This window comes from Thermobia domestica, chromosome 1 (assembly GCF_964235325.1).
Source record: "Thermobia domestica chromosome 1, izTheDome1.hap1.1, whole genome shotgun sequence".
Classification (NCBI taxonomy): Eukaryota; Metazoa; Arthropoda; class Insecta; order Zygentoma; family Lepismatidae; genus Thermobia; species Thermobia domestica.
This window is the reverse complement of record NC_137454.1, coordinates 305971529-305992528: the sequence shown is the minus strand read 5'-3', so window position 1 is coordinate 305992528 and position 21000 is coordinate 305971529. Positions and strand designations below refer to the sequence as shown.

General features: G+C 33.9%; 1 protein-coding gene across 2 annotated transcripts in view; it reads left to right on the top strand.

Moving 5' to 3' along the window:
* Nucleotides 1-21000, top strand: part of Kat60 (katanin p60) — a 59873-nt gene that overhangs the window by 23849 nt on the left and 15024 nt on the right. For both annotated transcript variants that reach the window (XM_081727175.1, XM_081727168.1), the window contains exons 6-10: nt 2287-2377; nt 3725-3846; nt 9524-9703; nt 11245-11387; nt 14771-14883. In XM_081727175.1, the coding sequence (XP_081583301.1) occupies nt 2287-2377; nt 3725-3846; nt 9524-9703; nt 11245-11387; nt 14771-14883 (649 nt within the window). The remainder of the gene's footprint in view (nt 1-2286; nt 2378-3724; nt 3847-9523; nt 9704-11244; nt 11388-14770; nt 14884-21000) is intronic.

Sequence of the window (21000 nt, the reverse complement as noted above, 5' to 3'; positions counted from 1 at the left end):
GGATGTTTTAGTCATACCGGTCACATGTTTTGACACATACGAGGAGCTTGTTTCCAAACTCCACCTAAGTCATTTTTTTGTAATTTTACAGGAGAAGCGAAAAACGTGTATCGCTCTGGTTCTACATTTAATGAAAAATATTTGAACGTTATAACTTTTATTTTTTAAGTGTACTTTTATATTGATTATATTTTATTCTTTCTTTACCCAGTTTCCGGAATATCTTGATCGCTTCGTTTCCTTCTCTTCCTTCACAGGCTCTAGTAATCCAATTTCCATTTTGCAGTACAGGTGTGTTGTTTTCAGCCAGTCCTAATAACAACGTAGTAGTCTCTTGTATACTTTTCTTTAAATACCTTCGTACTGGTTGTTAACTTTTACAATAACTAATTTTTTTAAGCAAATTCTAAACAATAGATTAATTTTCGCTCCAGATCTAAAAATAAACACCAATCAGAGAAATGGTAACAATGAATATCAAACTTTCAAAGCAGATAAGTAATACCGACTTGACTTAAGTGGAGTTTGGAATTAATATTTAATGACAGGCGCATTTTGGAAAAAAAAAAATGTGATTTTTTACATTTAATTTCAAGACGACTTACGTGAGTTTTGAGAGATTATATAGTCGGCCATGTGTATCTACTCCTAATACACAAATAAAGCGCAAAAACCGAAAATTGAAAAAAGTGATTTAGGTGGTGGTTGGAAATAAGCTCCTCATATATATATATATATATATATATATATATATATAAGAAAATAGAGAAGACATTTTTATTATACGTTTTAAGGGTAAATATCGAAATATTTATAAGTCAATATTACATTTTTGACATTGTAATTTTATTAATATTTATTGTGAAATAATAGTCTGGTTCCTTTTCAAGAAAATAGTTCGGGAACTATATTTTTGCCCTTTGGAGATTTGTGTTTTGAAGTATCTTCAGTGCCAGTAATGCAGTCGGTTTCTTGAGTATGTGTATAAGCTGAATGGGGGAGGGCTTGACCTTCTAAATTAAATAACCGGTATTGATTGAGTTCAGTCAGTTGTTGTGTAAAATGAGAGCTACTGTATTTAATTTACTTCAGTAATAGAATGTAATAGAATGATAGTTCTTAATGGTGTGAGTTAATTGAAAGGTAAATTTTGCACTACCAATATGGTATAAAATTATGAAATAAAAATGCGAAAAATATGTATTGATTTAATGTCCACTCATAAAATTAATGCTTAGATAATTTTTGAAGTCAATTTCTGTTACAGTAGTACGCTTCTTCAGATCAGATATTATCTAAAGGTACTAATATATAATGTTTAAAGAATAGTCAAAACAAAAAGAAAAGTGCATCGCTTATAAGTCAATTAAAAGTCAAAGAAAATTTGTGAATACTAATCAAAGGCTTTGTTCTTTCTTTTCTTTTTTTAATAAAAGAAAAACTACAGAAAGTAACCTCCGATCGGTTAAAAAAGAAACACCAAAGTAAATCAGAATAATTTATTATATGCACTGTACTGCGCCATCACACAAATATTTACTTGCAAATACAGATGAATATTCCGTTGACACACAAAGAACTCTGATTTCTTACAGTATCAATAAGCTATTTCCTTGAGAAAAGATTTTAAAGCTTACGTAGAAAATTGAAACTGTGTTAATTTCTATACAATCACTGTTTTATATTTTTGAGATTCTCTTTACATAATACCTGAAGGTACAGTCTCGACAAAAGAAAGTATCATATCTTATATGCTGTCGTATTCGACAATCTAGTAATTTCTTCTTTAGTTTTTCTCCCTTATAAACTTTCGCACATGGGCGTAGTAATGAAACAACTCCTCAACCATGTGCTCTTCTGTCAGCAATATCTTCAAAATTTAAGGACTGTTTTATGGTGTAATTTTGAAATACATACTGTATTATGAGTTTTTTTATTCTTTTAATTTTCTGTTTATTTTTTATTTATTTTTATTTATTTATTTATGTTACTTTTTGACTTCACTACAACGATAGAACGGCTGTACAGCAATAATTATAAGCCAGTTTAGTTATTATACTGTATCCCACGTCTTTACTACTGTACGTACAGCAGTGCCCTTCATTCTTCAGGAAATGTGTATTATCCAAGGTTAGTCAGGTCCACACAAGTTCGGATAATCAGGCTCTACTAGTCAGTCGGTGATCGCAATACAGTGATGTAATTACACAAAAGCAAGTCCTGATAAGTCCCCACCACATCATACATTTATTTCATGTTTATTTGACCGAGATGTTTTCTTTCCAGGAGAAATCGGAGAAGGATAAGGAAGATGTTGAAATAGAAGAGAAAAAGTTCGATCCCTCAGGCTATGATAGAGATCTAGTGGAAACTATAGGTAAAATTATATTTTAGTTTATTTTGAAATGATTAATCCATTTCATGATCGTTTTATTTCATGAAAGAATTAGTTCTTATAGGAGATTTTGCCCACCGCAATTTCCTTGAATTTTTAAAAAGTACTTTTTAAAATATGTGCTACGAAGGTATAAAATATATTTCTCGAAATTAATGAAATTACCTTATATACACTTGTGTGCCTCTTTATATTGCCTAAACATATATTTTTAATAATAATTTTGTTGCCTGAATCTCATATACTTCAGTAGATTATTTTATTTATTTTTTAATTGGTCGACGTAACTTTGCATCGAAAACGAACATCCAAGCATAAAAGAAGGTGCCTCTTTTGGTTAATATCCAGAAGGATGAGATGGACTTCCATTACCCTTTCCTTGATGCTGAAGATGTCCAAATTTATTTGATGATATTCGATGTAACGAGAAATGTCCCAAAGTGTCAGAAGGACATAGTGATTATAAAAGTCTATGTGTCTGTTCTACCAGTATATTTTTGTGACTCAAACCTGAAGAAACCTTTTTCATCTCAGTGAGACCCTTATTTAAAATTGGTCTGAGTCATTAATAACTCCTAAAAATACATGTGGTGCAATTTCCAATATCTATCCGATGACGTATAGGAAGTGACAGTTACCTTGTTCTAGATTTAGATCGTCGTTTATTCAGTCTTATTTATGAATAGGGAAAAATTTCATTTATGTCTTGGTTTATATATGTATATAGATCCCCACATTTACTTGGTCTGCGACCTCGACTTCTCATATCGCTGGGTTTTTCAGATATGGCCACCTAAACTCCCTCACTTTTTTTTTTCTAAGGGAAACATCAAAAAACGCTAAAACTTGTCTTGAATTATTTTAAATGTAAATTGTAATTTAAATGAAACATTTGTCTGATTATTTTAAATGAGAAGTTGATCAATCCGTCACTCAATCAATATTCTCTTCGTCTTTATATATATATATATATACATATATATACATATATATATATATACAAAACGAGTTTTGCAGAAGAGACAGTTTCACTCTCAAAAACTTGAAACAGGGTTGTTTTAATGAATGTGAATTTTGTTGGAAATTGTTTAAAATATGTATTTCGTTACGCACATGCCTTTTATTCTGTAATTTTTCTTCGACTTCCAGTACGACCGTTTCTTATTAAAAATTACATATATATTTTTGATCAAAGATTTTTACTCTTGAGTTGTTATTATTGAACTCATTTGCTTATTGGTAGTAACTGACGAATAATTTCTTGACCTCAAATTGAATACTTTAATAAGAATTTTCTGACTGACTTTCTTTCTTTCGTTCGTTCTTCAGAAAGGGATATAGTCCAGAAAAATCCCAATATCCATTGGGATGACATAGCAGATTTGCATGAAGCAAAACGACTTCTCGAAGAAGCTGTTGTGCTTCCCATGTGGATGCCTGATTATTTTAAGGTAACATCTCTTGCTTGTTAATCAATGGTATAGAAATAATATAATCATATAATAAATATTTTGTCTCATTAACCCGTATTCATAAAAAGAAGGATAATCTTATACGTGTAAAATGTTAAGGAAATCCTTCAATCTGTATTCATAAAGATTCAAGTACAACCTTTTACTTTTAGAGTATAAGCATATCCTTTAGATTGATCCTTACACTTCACATCGAAGTAGAAGGGTATTCATAACCTTTACGTTTTACTTTAATTTGAAAGCATATCCTTGAAAAATTATGAGTGTGGTCAGTAGGAAACTCGCCATTGCAGTTAAATGTTTTGGAGTGTGATGGCGGATGTTGTTCACCTAAGGGATGCTGAACATTACAAACCTCGGTTACTTACACTTGTTCGTGATTTTAAACAACTATACCGTTTTGAAGAAAACAACTTACTGTGGCTTACAGATAGATTTATCGGTGCAAATCCAGAAACTCGGGGAGGTGCGCTGTCCTCCATACATAAAATGAAAATATGTTTACGCTATCTCTCTTTTTCCCAGCTATCAAAAAGAAATCGGAGAGGAGCTTAATGTTAGTCAAGCTACGGTATCTCGGACTGTAAATGCAGTGCTTGACAACTTCATTGCGCAAGAACATGAATGGATAAAGATCTCTTTTACCAACAGTGAAATAATGCAGACTAAATAGTTATGGCAAAGGAAATTTAGGTTTCCCACAACAATTGGTGTAGTTGACTGTACCCACGTAGGAATATTGAAAACAAGATTGTACATAAACCGGAAAGGTAAACCTACTCTGAAAGTACCAGCAACTTGTGACGCCAGAGAAATGCTCACGAGTGTTGACGTTAGCTGGCTTGGATCTATGCATGATTTAAGAATATGGAAAAATTCACAGGTTGGGTTACTATTAAGAAACAAAGCGAATGTTGTACTACTTGGTGATAATGGGTATGAGATGGAACCATGCCTCATGACTCCGTTTACAAATCCTGCTCCTGGTGCTGAACTGAAATATAACAAACTTTTGAAAAAGGAGAGAGTAGTAATAATCGAACGATGTTTTGGTCAAGTGAACGTCGATTTCCGATCTTACAGTACTTTTACCGTGCAAAGTTGGAAAATGTTCAAAAAATGATTATTGCGTGTTTTGTACTCCATAATATTGCTAAAACTTTAGGCGATCCGGATTTTGAACGAGATGAGGAGGTGCCAAAAGATGATGATCGTCATCAACTCGATGATCATGATGAACTTGCTCTTCGTCGTCAAGGACAAGAAATAAGAAGGAACTTGAGTGTTATTGTAAACAGCACGTAATGATTACTGCAATGTAACTAATCACACGTGCACATGAAGTTTAACTTCACAAGCAATTTATTTTCATCAGTTACTATAGTTTGTAAGGAGGATTCCTTATGCTGTATCACTTTCATTTTTTTTTCGTAGCATTTTTTAATAAGCGATCTACTTGTGTATCATGTTCAATTATTTGACACCATTTACTTTAAACAATGAAGGATATCCTTGCAAGTATAAGGTAATCATTATGAATACGGTAGAAAGGATATTTTTATACCTCTACCTTTACTCTAAAGCACAACCTTTTACTTACATCTTATACTTGGAAGGATATCTTTCAACTTTATGAATACGGCCTATTGTCTTAAACATAAATTGAATGCATACCCAAATAAACAGGGTTTTATATATATATATTCATATGACAACCATGCTAAGATGCTAAGTTAAATTTTCCTGCAGTCCCATCAGATAAGTATCTTGAAATACATACTCCCTTCTTTCTCGTGTTTGTTTTTGTTGTTGCTTATTGCAGAGTAAAAGAGTCTTCAAGCTTCTATGTGGAAAATAAAATAATACTCCTATCTTCCCTTCATGTTCTATTGAAGTCAAGAAAATTAATTAATGAGTTGTATGTGAGAAGATTGAAGTTTTGATCTCCCAATTATGACATAATCATTATGGGGTGTAACCAAGTATATTTTCATATTTGATAGTACAATTTATGTTTTTTGTTAATTTTAGCTTCAAAAAGAATTCCTACTTTAAAATACTCATTCATGGCCAAGTTGCTAACCCATATGATCTTGGGTTCGATCCCGATGGGGTACTTTTTTCGAAAAGATATGAGTAGAGGTTTGGCTGCAATATAAGTAACGAGTCCCAAATTCTAATCAGTCAATTAATTCACACTTTAAGTTCCCGGGTTCGATTCCCAGTGAGAGAGCGTTGAAATTTGAATGCAGTACAATAGTTCGAATTCCATCTTAAACTAAGTTTACGCTTCATATATATCCTTAGTGCTGAAAAGGAACGCAAAACTTCAACAAACGATTAAAAATCTGTACAGTTATATTTTGTACCATTGTAGTTCCTCAATGTTCTCCTGAAATGAGTCATAGTGGCTCAGTGGTAGAGCGCTTACCTCTGGTGTGTGGTGTCCTTGGTTCGATCCCTGGCGGACATCGTGCCCGTTGGTTTTCTTGCTGTACTCCGGTTCCTCCCACTTTCTCATTCCACCAACTCTTCCATCACCATTTGCTTGCTCTAATCATCGTCTCCCTTAGCCTACCTGGCATATTTGAGGAACCTTAAACTCAAAAATTTCATTTCATTTTTTCCCCTCCTAAAATAAGACGTAATACTTAAATCTTAGGAACGAGAGAAACTTTCCACTTTTTCACTTTATGAAGATCTAACTATACCATGAGAAAAAAGTAGAAATAATAATAATAATAATAATTAATTAAATTTGCCTGATGTAGCATGTCTTATAACAACGAGAAAGGACATATTTTCCACTAACTACTTTCTGTAGTCTGCGTTGCCATAGCGACCGCATTCGATTTCTCTGCTACTGCTGTATTGAAAACTCAATGTCGATGATGATAATAATGATGCTCTCCTTCCCAGTCTCCATTCGTTACTTTATACTCGATTGAATCAGTGTTAGAAATGTAATGTGGCTTTCACTACTTATCCATACACTGAACCAATTCGGTATTCAGCATCCCCAGTGGACGTGAAGAACGAACTCAAAAGACCTCGAAGCCCGAAGGATCTACTTGGGTGCGTGGACACTACATCGACCTTTCATTTAACCGAGGGCAGATTTAGGCTCCACGACTCAAAGAAGTGGGACATCTGTTCTGAAGTTAAGTGTCTGCTATGGAAGAAAAAAATCCTACCTAACAATTTTGTTGACCTCAAAATAGTATGTTTAAGAAATAAATGATAACAAACAATATTTAAGTTTAATAAACCAAACGCATGTAATGAATGATTCTACGATCGGGTTTGCCTATGAACGGAAAACTATCTCCACGCCACTCAACCTGTGTTTGTTTACATTTGAATAGACTTTGCACTACATCTCAGAATTAGAGTCAGTCATTTTTACTACCTTGCAATTTTCAAGTTACTACTACTAAATTTAAACTCTGGGATAAATAAAATCTCTTTCTTTACTGACATTTTATTGTTACTGAAATTCTGAGGGTCAACAATAGAAGGTGCAGTTCGATTCGTTTAACATTTTCTAAGTATTCGAACCAAAATAAAATAAATGTAACTTTCTACATTCGCACTAGACTGTGCTGTACACATTGTCAGTCTTATACATCGAACAGTATTGGATTTACTAAGGATAAGGGTTAGCGATACGTCAGTGCCCATATACTTAATTTTTTCATATACACTAGTACATGCTTCAATCTTAATTCTCCTCAACAGTAGGAACATAATTTAAATTACACTTACTTGTGACATAACAAGCGTAGTCGCACCGATCTCATTTGTATAAAACAATTTAACATTATTGTTGAAAACAGTTTATGACTTGTATATTCGAGTCTTAAGTGCTTGTGAGTCCCATCCCCATTATTTTCAAAATAGTTCAAAAATAAAATAATGTTGTTATAATTTCTTGGTTTAATTTTCTAGAGAACACAAAATAATACTTACCAAATTAACAGTGTTTTTGAGATGGTCTTCGTATAAGCCAATGAAATTATAATTGAGTTGAAAACATATCCGTTCAGAAAAGTGAACATATCTACAATACAAACTATTTCACTAAATGGTATATTCTAGGTAGGAAGTACAAGTAATTATGTACAGAAGTTATAGGAGTAATTTTTACTTTCACAATGTTGTGAAAAATGCGGAAAAGTGGAGGCACGATACATGAGCACCCAAACCCAAAACTTCACAAGGCATAAAAAAAAGAACTAGTGACAAAGTTAGGCAGCTCAAAGAGCCAGAAATTATTGGCACAATAATTGTCTGTTCATCGTCCGTCTTGCTTGATTATCCATTGTTTCTGTCATAAATTACGACATTTGCTGCATGTTGATCAAAAACATAATAATAATATTAAATAAAATAAAATAAAGCACACAGAAGGAATGGAGGAACACGGGCCATACAACTTTACTGTAATGATTACAGTATTTCTCGTCTTGTCTCGTGGTCTTGTTCGGCATTGTTATTTATAATTGACTAATTCCAAGTTATTTGACGCGGCACTAAATGTATGCAATTTCTGAACTGAGATATCTGATATTCCTGCGTTAGTCATATGGAAGGGATATGTTGAGACATCTTGGAGAAAATGATCGTTGATTTACCGAGAAATAGGCAGCAAGTTACGTATAGGTAAATATAATACGATAGATTAAAATTATTCTAAAAGAAAAAGGCTTTCGATATCCTTAAATCGTATGATTAATTCCAAGTAATAATAAAATATTTCAAAAAAGAAATAGCATTAGATATACCGTAAGATTTTCGTATTAATACGGAAAGAGATTATTTATTTTGAAACTGTTATGGCTTGTGTAAAAATACATTATACTTTCAAACGAAGGATTTTACAATTACTGCAATTGCATATCAACGAAGAAACGGAATTTTTCAAGGTATAAGATGTGCATTCAAGGGTCAGAACTTTTTTACATCTCAAATTAAAGAAACAAACAAAGAAAGTGGTTATGAGTGGAGTGTTTCTAGTTCCAAATGCCCTATGAGTAGGTTGGCGTACGAGGGGACATTGTGGGTATGTGTGTTGTTAAGTAAAGAACATACGCATATAAACTTTTAAACAATAGGCTTTTAAATACTCACATTCTATTGCCAACACCGACAAAGTTAGAGGAGGGTATAGTATCCAGGAAATTAAGTAAAAAATGTGTAATGAATATAGGTTGAAAGTGGCACCGAAGAGGCGTTGAAAAACTGACAAAGGCGTTTATTGTAATGCCTAATATCTCACGAACGTGAAAAGATCAAGTGATTACACAGAAAGTCGCATCCGACGAATATAATAACTTATAGATGAGAGCGAAGCGATCGTTGTACAACGGGAATACCTACAACAAATGTATGGATTCTCCATCTGTCTGTTTTTTTTTTTTTTTTTTTTTTTTTTTTTTTTTTTTTCTACGGTTTGTCGGTGTATTACCTTACTACCCTGCATACAGAACATTAAATCGTCGGCCCTTGAGAGTACATTGTACCATTTCATTTTTACTTTACATGTTTGCATAGTGTTTTAGATGTCAAATAAATGTATTTTAAAAACTGTATAAACTTTGAGGATTTTAGCATAAATTTGTAAGTCGTATATGACAAGAATTTGTTTTTGTCGTAGGGTATTCGAAGGCCGTGGAAAGGGGTCTTAATGGTTGGGCCACCAGGTACAGGTAAAACGATGTTAGCGAAAGCTGTTGCAACGGAATGTGGAACAACGTTTTTCAATGTATCATCCTCGACGCTTACTTCAAAATATAGAGGAGAATCCGAAAAACTAGTCAGACTTCTTTTTGAAATGGTAAGAAATATAATTTATTTAGTTATTATTATTCTTTGTCCAATTTGTTGCAAGAATTTAAGATGCGCATTGCGGAAAAACAGGAACATAACAAGGTAGCAATTTATACTAATTGTCAGCAACAAAAAATCAATAGCGTTTAATATTTTACAATAGTTCAAACATGTGGTAGCTGTCAGTATGAGTTACTGAAAATTTTGAATATAAGAAATAAGGAACTAAGTCGAAGCCAAGATAGATTTTCTTTTGTTATAAAATATTAACTCCAGTTATTATTTTAATTTTATTTTAATTTTGTATATGCTCATTTTAACGTAACATTCATACTTAATAACTATTTAAAACAAACAGTTGCACAATGACTGGATGTATAATAAAAACCAGTATTATAGAATTTCACCATAAGAAATTAATTTCGAAGGTCTCCTAAATTTCGTTACACTGTATTTGTTTGGCATATGACTATATGCACCTTTTAATTGATATAATAAACAATTCATGTTTTGTGAAAGAGAATGAATGATGATTTACATACAATAAATGTTCTCACTGTGCTGATTAGATGCTTAGAAAAATAGAAAACCTGATATTTGGAAATAATATTTAATAGATAACCTGTGTAATGAATTTTAGTACACAAAAACAAATCTACCTTGTATACATACTGGTTAAAGGAAATTCGCTGTTTATTAATATTTTGATGTGTAAATGAACCGTGTACAGTTTGGAATATTTTTTCCAACGTAGAACTAAAAAAAAACAGCATAAAGAAACTGCCTTGAAATACCCTCAAGCTGTTCTTTATCTTTAGACCAAGTATTTTTTTAAGATTTATTTATTTATAAGTTGTAGTGAAGATGTAATACCCTTTTGATATAAAATTTTATGAATAAATGAGTTCCCATTAATTAAGATTTGTCTTCATAATACGATCAGGGGCCACAATGGTTCAGTGGTATGCCGCTCACCTCTGGTGCATGGGGTCCTTGGTTCGATCCCAGCTCGCGCCAAGTGAGCTTTGTGGTAAACAAGTACTGTGCGTGGGTTTTCTCGGAGTTCTCCCGTTTCCTCCCTCCCTCTTTCTTCATTCCACCATTGCCTTCATTTCTCATCATCACCGTCTCTTTTAGCCCAACCGGCATAACCGTGGGACTTAAAACTTTAAGAATTCATTTCATTTTTCCATAATACGTTCGTGTTTGTGTATTGGACCATGTTAAATAAAAATAATTACATGTTTAAATATAATACTATAGGTGGTAGTGATGTCACATTTTGGTCAAATTAAATCTTCAACGATTATGCCCTGTAGGCTTAAAAGAAATGATAATTAGCACATAGAAAAATTAATGGAATGAAAATTGAGAGGAAAGGAAAATCTATGGGCACAATCTTCCCCACTACTATTTTCTTGGAATTATCACATTTTGAAACCTTATATTTAGCATGATAATTGCAATGTATAATATATATAATAATTGTGTAAACAAGTTACAGTTAAGGATGTTTTAAGTTTATTAATGTAACTGTTTAAATTTCAGGCACGATTTTATGCACCTAGCACAATATTTATTGATGAAATTGATTCCTTATGCTCCCGAAGAGGCTCAGAATCAGAACACGAAGCATCCCGTCGAGTAAAATCAGAATTACTAGTCCAAATGGATGGCATTAGCTCGCATAAGTAAGTCAATATTCTCACATCAAGTTAAAAGAAACAAGAACTATAAATTTTATTATACTCTTTTTACTATTACTAATGGTTATTCTTAAACAGAAAAGTAACATCACTCATAAACTCTCTACTGCTCCATTCATAGGTAGGCTTGGAACTTTTGTAACAACCTTTGTATGTAGTCGAAAAAAGGACAGGAAACACACATATATCTTACGCTTCACTGTTTTTTTTTTTTCCTGTTGAAAAAGAACATAGGTAGCTTTAACTTATTGTCCAACATTGAACACTGCTGACCGAAGTTGATAGAAATGACTGCTATAAAAGAGGATAACATGAAATTCACAGATAGCAATATGAAGGACTGTTAAATTTTGTATAGTCTGAATCGATTATCTGTTTTCGCAGCATTTTTGGTTGGTTGGTTGGTTTGAAATTCAACTTCTTTCACCACCGAGGCTATATGAAACGTTACCTTTCATTATAATCAAACCACATGAGCTCTCGTCGCACTTGATACGAAGGATTTTATTCGGAAATGAAACTAGAAATTACAGAGTGAATCGAAGATACGATGGTGAATACTGGCCAACTTCTTGCTTCTAGAATTTTGTCAATAAAATTAGGATGGCTTAATCCATATGTCAGTCAATGGTTGCGAACTGTGTAAATCATCTTGGAAATTCATATAATTTCGAGACCAGCTTAATCTCGTTATCTCTGAGATTTTTAAAGATTTGTTAGTGTACAATTAACGTCTTATTTTAGCTCTAACCAATATGAGACTTGAAACTACAATTTTAAGATATGCTCATTCATACTTTCGTCGAATGTCTAATCCAGCACTCAGTTTTCTCGAGATCCAAAGATTTTATATAGTAGAATTTCTAAGAACGACATTTTAATGAACTTAAAAATTATAGAGCATATGCATATTACGTACCATGTAAAATTATGTAACTGTGTGAAAACGAAACACGACAAAATAAACACCTTATCACTGATGCAGTTTACCCAAACCGACTTTGGTATTGATTTTTAAAATAAATTCTGGCAGGAGAGAGTTTTATATTTGAAATAGTTTATCGTTTTGATAAAGTACATATCTAATCAAATCTTGTTACAAAATTTTGAATCATTAGCTTTCTCGTTTTACATTTGCAAAGGTCGGGTTCAACCTCGCAATTGGCAGTCTGAGTGAGGTTTCTGTAGCGTGTTTTCCTCAGTCATTCCAGGCGAATACAGAAATAATACCTTCAAATATTTGCCATGATAAACTTCCAGAAATCTTTCCCATGGTTCATTTTGTTTCCAGTGTAAAATGACATTGTTGTTGTAGCTGAAACAATATTGTAAGAAGGACTTCTGGAAGAAACCAGTGTTCAGGTTTTCCAGGCAAATCCTTTTACAATAGATATATTGCATTATTAGGGATCTTTTAAAATTACCTAATTTTTCTAATTTGCGATTTTTTCCAAAATAAACCTCTCTGATTAATTGGTAAAAAGATTTGTCTTTATATTTGGTGAGCACGGTATTTAAAATAAGCAAAAGAATTAATTGGGTTCGTAGGTACAATCCGCTACGAGAAAATGCAGTTTTCAAGTTAGTGTAAGAGAGTATATGTTTAAGAAACTTTAGGGAATTACAAATTGAAGACATTACGTCCTTGTGCTATAATTTCATAAACTACAATGTGATTATACGTGCACCTAAAAAAAATGTATATCCTGTGCTAGAATCCAATAAGTATTGCCGGATGCTATTGCTGGTAAACCGTGGGAGCATGGATTACTTGTCAGAATCGGCAACAAGGAAATCTCTTCCACATTTTAGTTGTGGTGTAAGGTAGGAATACTTAGAAAAAGACTTCTTAAGTGAACCTGAACAGTCAGTCACCACCGAAAAGATGAAAAATAATTATAAGCCAGTCTGGTTTCAGTGTCCAAAATAAGAATTTGTAACTAGTGGTTAGGGGTTGATAATCACGTCACGAAGAAACCATGAATTATTTACCAGTCCAATCTTTTAGTTCTTTGAATTTCATGTTGATTCATAGAGTATCGTATGTTGCAATCAAAATGAAAAGTGTTGTTATTGAGTAAGGTTTTGTGGTACTAGTAACAGACTGTGTCGTATCACAAATTAAATTACAGTCTTCAGTGGTTTTCTTAAAATAACGCTCCTCTGCTATCTTGGCTCTCAGTGTCTCGATAACTGAATTTAACATGTATGGCAGGCTCCAGCGCATAAAACTGGCTCCATCTTTAGCAAAACTGAAAAAATGTCTAAATTTATAAAAATCACTGTAAAAACTTATGGTTAAGGGCATAACATAAAGTCAAAGGAGACGCCATAATATATTTAAAAAAAAGAGTGGAAAGTAATAAAAATTTATTGTTGTCTTTAGAAAATTATTTCTCTCCTGCTTCTCTTTGTGTAGTTTGTATGACTTACCAATATATGTGCTGTGAATAAGTATCAATCAATATACAATCACACACACACATACATTATATATATATATATATATATATATATATATATATATATATAAGGGGAGAGAGCGAGAGTCCATCAATATAAATTCAGTATACATTTATTTTTCAAGTAAATAGATCTTTGGCAATATTTTGACTTTTTTAAAAACTTAAATAGGTATTCCAAGTAACCAAACCACTTGGCTTAACGGCGCATTTGTGAGCCTAAGCCTGCTCCAGTGCCATCCGCTAACGACTGGCTGAACTACGTCAAGCCTAGCACATGGCGTATCAGGAGCTTTCTAGACCTTGTGGGCATCACGTCTTGTTTTCACGTGACTCCCCAGTTTGCCTCACGACGCTGGGTGGACGCCGAAAATTGGGAAGCCGGGACCACGCGGACATGAGTGCAACGCTCTAACCACTAGACTACGGTGTTCCAGGTATTCCAAGTAGAAAATATAAAAAATAAAAATCGCTAGCACTCGTATCAACTCGTAAAATACACATTTATTAGACCTGGTCAAGATCTCAAAACTTAAGCCTTGTGTGCCATTATTTTTATATACTGTCATTGACATTCTAAGTCAAATAAAACTACGTTTTTAAGTACAAGTATTAAGTTTTTTGCCGTGAGGAGGTCTTAAAACGTTTGCTCACTATTGTATCCATAATAAAAATAAAAATTAGAATGAGCATTGCCTGACCTTATATAAAATAAGGAACCGTTAGAATTGTTACCGTCACAGTTCCCTGAATGTGCATCTGTAGCAGTTTTGATTCTAAGTTTGACCAGTTGCACAATTCGCAAGGTATGTATTTTCATGGAAGGCCATAATTTAGTATAATTATTTAGCTATTAGTAATTGATTTTTCTCTTCGTTTATGATTTCTTACTCTTTGCATGTATAGTGAAGACCCAAGTAAAGTAGTAATGGTATTAGCGGCAACGAACTTTCCATGGGATATAGACGAAGCGTTAAGGCGAAGGTTGGAGAAACGTATATACATCCCGTTACCAAATGGTAAGTATCCTTGTTTATTACTTCCTAAACTTCTTAATTACATTTAAAGAAGGATTAGCCTTCGGCTAGCTGGGGGCTCCGCCCCCACACCTCGACGTTTGCTCGGTCTGCGGTCTCGTACCTCTTAATCCCACAATTCTACGAAATTTTAAGTTTCTTTTCCTATTTCAACTATCTGAAAGATAAGATTTTGTATCCCAAGAAAACGCCTGTTTTAATAACATAGGAATTTCTTCATCCCCCCTTTAGACCCCTTAAAAACTAAATATATTCTCTTTTGGCAATATTTCCGTGGGTTAGTACCGGAAAGCTACAATCATACCAAATTTCATCATTCTAATCCTGCCGTAAGTGCCTAAACATTTTGGGGTGTAGAAGATATCCCATATAAATAACATGGGAAAGAATTTTCAGTCCTCCATAAAACCACTTTAAAGTTAGAAATTTTGATTTTTGGTGATTTACTTCGGTACTGCTAACGAAAACGCACAAGTACCGAATTTCAAGTTGTTCTTCCATTTCCAAGTACCTAAAACATGAGATTATAGGTCCATAAAAAGGCCCATTTAAATAACATGGGGATTTTTTCATCCCCCTTTTAGACCCCCTAAAAATTAAAAATATTCACTTTTGGCTATTTTCCTGTAGGTTATACCCGAAAACTTACAATAATGCCAAATTTCAACTTTCCACGTCAACCGGAAGTACCCGTTTATTTTATATCAGTTCATGTAGTTTTATATATAGTTCAGATTGCTTTAAAGAATGTAAAGAAGCATGGCCCATTCGAAAAATGAATTTTATTTTTCTCTGGAACTATTCTAAAATTAAGTTGTTGAGAATCAATTTTTTCGCTATAATAAAACAATATTTTTCATAATTTAACTCAGATTGTTGTATTTATATTGAAATTTGTAGTCCAGGTTTAAGCTTGCTTTCTTTGTCTAGTTAAACAATGATCTAGTGCAAAAATTTTGTAACCAAAGGTGAATCTGAATGAATTGTCTCGTTGTGCAAGTTGATTAAACGCAGGGTTTGTAGAGGATGTAAAATTTCACTACAGTAAATAAATAGAAAAGTCAGAGAATGTTAGTTACACCATAGTAACTTATTAAAATGAAATTCAAAACTGAAACTACAACATATCACTTTATTGTGAGCGGTGATAATATTTAACAAGAAATATAAGCAAAAGGCTAGTACTAACCGGTACTGTTATTCTAGGAAGCGCTTTCGGAAAACTCTTTTCCATCTTCAGCCTAGACAGTTCGAGGAGGTTTTTAAAACAGGGAAGGGGGGGAAGGAATTAAACAAGAAAACGGATTTCAAAAATCTTTATTAGCGAAGTGGTACAAGCAGGTACAACAGGAGATCGTCGGTTCCCACATCAATCAACAAAGATGCTGAGTCTGACAAATGGGTTGGTGTTCCTCTGGTTCTCTTTGGCATCCTATCTCGTTCCATTTTTCGACGTGTCCCAGCCACCTTAATCTTTCCTCTTTTATATGCTTCACTATGTCTTGTCCTTCTAATATCTCGTTTATTTCCATGTTTCGTATTCTTGAAGTGTTGTTTTCTTGTATCGGCCCGTATATTCTCCTGATGAGTTTCCTTTCAAATTTTCTTAGTTCTTCATCTGTTTTAGTCGTTCCAATACCTCGGCGCCGTAAGTTATTACTGGTCTCACTAGAGTCTTATATATTTTGATTTTTGAATTCCTTGTCAGTAGCTTTTTTTTTTTTTTTTTTTTTTCGGAATAACATGATGTTTCTAAAGTAAGCCTTATTGCCTGTCTGTACTCTGTCTTTAATTGTTTCGCTGATTCTGTTTTTGTTATCTATTGTCAATCCCAGATACTTCCTTCGAACTCATATTTTCAGGCTCTGTGATCTTTTGTCCAATTTTGAGATTTATTTTTTTATTTATTTTATTTATTTATTTATTTATTTATTTATTTATTTATTTTTTCTTTTTTTTACTGTCAGTCCTAAGGATGCTACCTCTGTTTCTAGCTTTATATACGCTTCTTTTAGATTTTTCACTGTTCTTATAATGGCTACGTCATCAGCGTAGGCGCATATCTGTACTGAGTCAATCCATTATAAGTGATCAAGCATGTGCCGCTCGACCATCCCCAAAATATCTAATTTTTTTCATGAATGTTTATCCTATATCAGGGTACTTCAAAACCACAATTAATTAATTTTTACAATATCCATAGTGACACAGGGGCTGGCTCCATTTTGCGTTTTTTCGATTTTAGGCGTTTACGTCGTTTTGAATATCTCAGCATGCATTTGTCCTACGAAATTGAAAATTGCTGGACGTTTCCAACTCGTGCAGAGCTAAAACTTTGATCTCTTAACATTTTTTCATAAAACCACTTGAAGGGGTGAAATCAAGGTCTGCAGTAGCAACATTTTTGGACATTGAAAACATGTTTGGGAAGACGACGACTGACGTTGAGGTCTCAATTTGTGTGTGCATGTAGTCCGGGGACATAAGTGAATACACAAAATTTACAGACCTGTAGCTGCTCCCAAAGGCCTGAAAAAAAATCGTAAAGTTATGAAATTATGCCAATTTAGCATATTTCACTGTCCAATATCTCCACTTGGCCTGGGAAAAAAAAAAAAAAAAATCTGAAATTTTGGGAATAGTTAGTCCTTTAGTATATCATAACACACAACAAAGCGCGTTTCGTGTTTTTGAGCAGAAGGGAGTCAAAGTATTAAGTAATGACGTTTACATTCCACAGTCAGTATTTACAGCGAGTAAATGTTCACTGACTTGAGAATGTAGATCAAACGAAAGGACAACAGTCTCCAGCATGAGTTGACAGTTAAAACAAGAATAAACATGATTGAGTATCATTGATATAGCAAGCAGCAAGAGCAAGGAGTACTTACGGATTTTTTTGTCAAGGGTGCATTTTGACTTTGCTCGCCTTCTGCTGATAGCGGCATTCTTCACCAGTGCTGCTGTGGATGTGATAAGACAGTGTCACAACTAGAGGAAAGAAACGAGCTTGAGAGCCTTGACTGGACTAACCATTCACCCTACCTTATTTTACTTCACAACAAATTTCCAGTAGATTTTATGAACAAAACACCTCCTAGAGTATGACGTCATTATTTATACTTTGACCCCCTTCTGCTCAAAAACACAACGCGCTTTGTTGTGTGTTATGGTATACTAAAGGACTAATTATTCCCAAAATTTCAGCTTTTTTTAAATCCAGGCCCATTGGAGATATTGAACAGTGAAATATGCTAATTTGGTATAATTCCCCAACTTTACGATTTTTTTTCCAGGCCTTTGGGAGCAGCTAGTCTGTAAATTTTTGTGTATTAACTTATGACCCCGGACTACATGCACACACAAATTTAGACCTATACGTCAGTTGTTTATACTCTTCCCAAACATGTCTTCAATGTCCAAAAATGTTTCTACTGGAGATCCTGATTTCACCTCCTTCAAGTGGTTTTATGAAAAAATGTTAAGAGATCAGAGTTTTAGCTCTGCACGAGTTGGAGACGTCCAACAATTTTCAATTTCGTAGGACAAATACATGCTGAGATATTCAAAACAACGTAAACGCCTAAAAATCGAAAAAAAAACGCAAAATGGAGGCAACCGTCGCGTCGCCATGGGATGTTGTAAAAATTAATTAATTGTGGTTTTGAAGTACCCTGATATAGGATAAACATTCATGAAAAAACTAGATTTTTTGGAGATGGTCGAGCGGCAATTTTTCTTTTTTCTCGATCACTTTGCATGGATTGACCCTACTGTTTTTGTGACTATAGTTCCTCCTGTGTCAAGTTCCATTATGGCTTTATGTAGCGCTATAATAAGCAGACTCGTCGAGAGACCACCTCCTTCTTTAACTCCTGTGTTGGCTGACTGCTGTGTGGTGTGAATTGATCTCAATGGCAAAGAAGGTGCCAGACGTGTAGAAAGTCTGAAGGCTGATGGAAGCTGAACGTAACTTTCGCAGAAGTCGAAGATATAAATGCATGTGCAAAATCAGAACCTTACTGTTAACGTATCACATAGTAGGCGAACTACTAATGAAACTAATTCGCCCCGAAGTGTGCCGAATTAGTATATAAGTTTCAAATTATAGTATTATTTTCAGTATAATGATCAATAATTAAGAACATTCTATATTTAATTCTTTTTTAAACATATATTTATTTCTTTAATAAGTGTAGTGAGGAAAATCTTGGATTGCATAAATGTAAATATCTGAATTAAGCATGATACTGTAGTCCGAAAAAGTTGCCCTTCATTGGTTTATAATACCAGTTGATGCATATCATTATATTTTAGTGTTGAAATTGAGATCTTCAAATATTTCGGTATCTGAGCAAGAATCTACGAATCTTGAATACGTATCACAGGTGAAAAATAAGTCTTATTGTTTCGTGTAGCTTGCCATATGTGCCATATGTGGTGTCGAAATCCAAGATTTTGCGAATCATGGGTTGTTTCTCTTATATGAATCCCTGTTGAGAAATCAGAGGTGTTACTATTGATGAGCCTAGTAGTTACTAGTTTGTAACAATTGCAAGATGTAAGTGTGAGGGAAGATTATTTGATTTCGCATATTGCACAGACGCGTTAAAAAATACCTTCCCTTTTGAACACTATTTGTCATGAATTAAGAAACAAATGGATATCGGTCGGTTGATACGTGAAAATGTAATTTAAAATTAACCAGTAAGGTACTTAAATTTTACTTGCAACTTGATAACCACCGATCACCGTATTCTACTTACATTACATAGAAAACGAACAAAACAAGGAACATTTGAGAGACTTGGTCCCACGCCAAAACGGACTAACTACATGTTGATGAAATTGAAATAGAGTGACATTTGTATTGAGAATTGAAATGTTCATCACTCGTCATAGAATCCACTCAAAACAACAACTTACTCCATCCTTTGGCAAACTAAAGAAGCTACAAACTTGGTTCATTCTGGCATGATAAAACTCTCAGTTCACAAAATGTCACTCTGTCTCAATTCCATAAAAAATGTAGTTAGTCCGTTTTGACATGGGACCACCCAAATAATCTTTTACTGATCTGCTATCTATATAAAGTGATGGATTGTAAAGATGCAGGGAAAACGTTTGCTAGCAGACTCTAAAACAAGATATGGTCACCATATTAGTTGATTTTAAACCTACTGTGTGATATCCATTTGTTCCTCAATTTATGACGACCATGCTTTAGACGAGAATGCACTTCTAAAAGCGACTGTACAATAGATGAAATCAGATTAGTAGTCTTTCCTCGCACTTGGCCTTTGAAACTGTCGCCAACTAGTAAAATGTAATGCTCATCAATCGTAACAGTTTTTAATTAGTCATCTTTTTTCACAACAAATCAAGAAAAATGATCCCACGTGGACTCTAATACAGGTCTTACACCAATGCTGCAATTGTTAATAAATAAAAGTGTGGACCAGATCCAGTGACTGGATTCATTGTTGGCGGAAAGACTTTTAAAGATATTAAGATCTTTCAGGCTTCACAGGGACGGAGGACAGAGTAAACCATGTACCTTCCTATAGCAGCACATATGTGCTTGATTGAATTAAGGTTCTAGCAATGACCATTCCATTTGTTAAATATAGTCTTTCCAGGTACCGGTCGACTAGACAGGCTTTACTTGGTGGGTGTTATCCTCTTCTAAAAAGAGTTCGCCTATTTGATGTGCATAAGGCCAACATGAAGGTCCAAGTTACCATCCAAAAATCGTTGAACTGCCGTAGTTATGCGCAGGACACATACTAGTTCTGTGCTAGCTTCAAGCTAAATGCTACCTCACATTAGAACATCTGCACTTTCATATATCGTATGTGAGTTTTAAATAATGTTGTATGTTGCAACGTGTCCCTCTTTTCTGGACGAGTCTTCGTCGAGAGTCATTGTTCTGAGAAAAGTGAGATTCATCAGTGAAGAGTTCTAACAATCGCTACTCATTCTACCAGTTCTTTGCTGTAGACAGCTTGCTTCCATGTAATAATCTGCGAATCGTACTTGACACAGATCGTCCGGTCAGAAACAATATCAAAGTGGGTATATCGAGCATCGATGGATAAT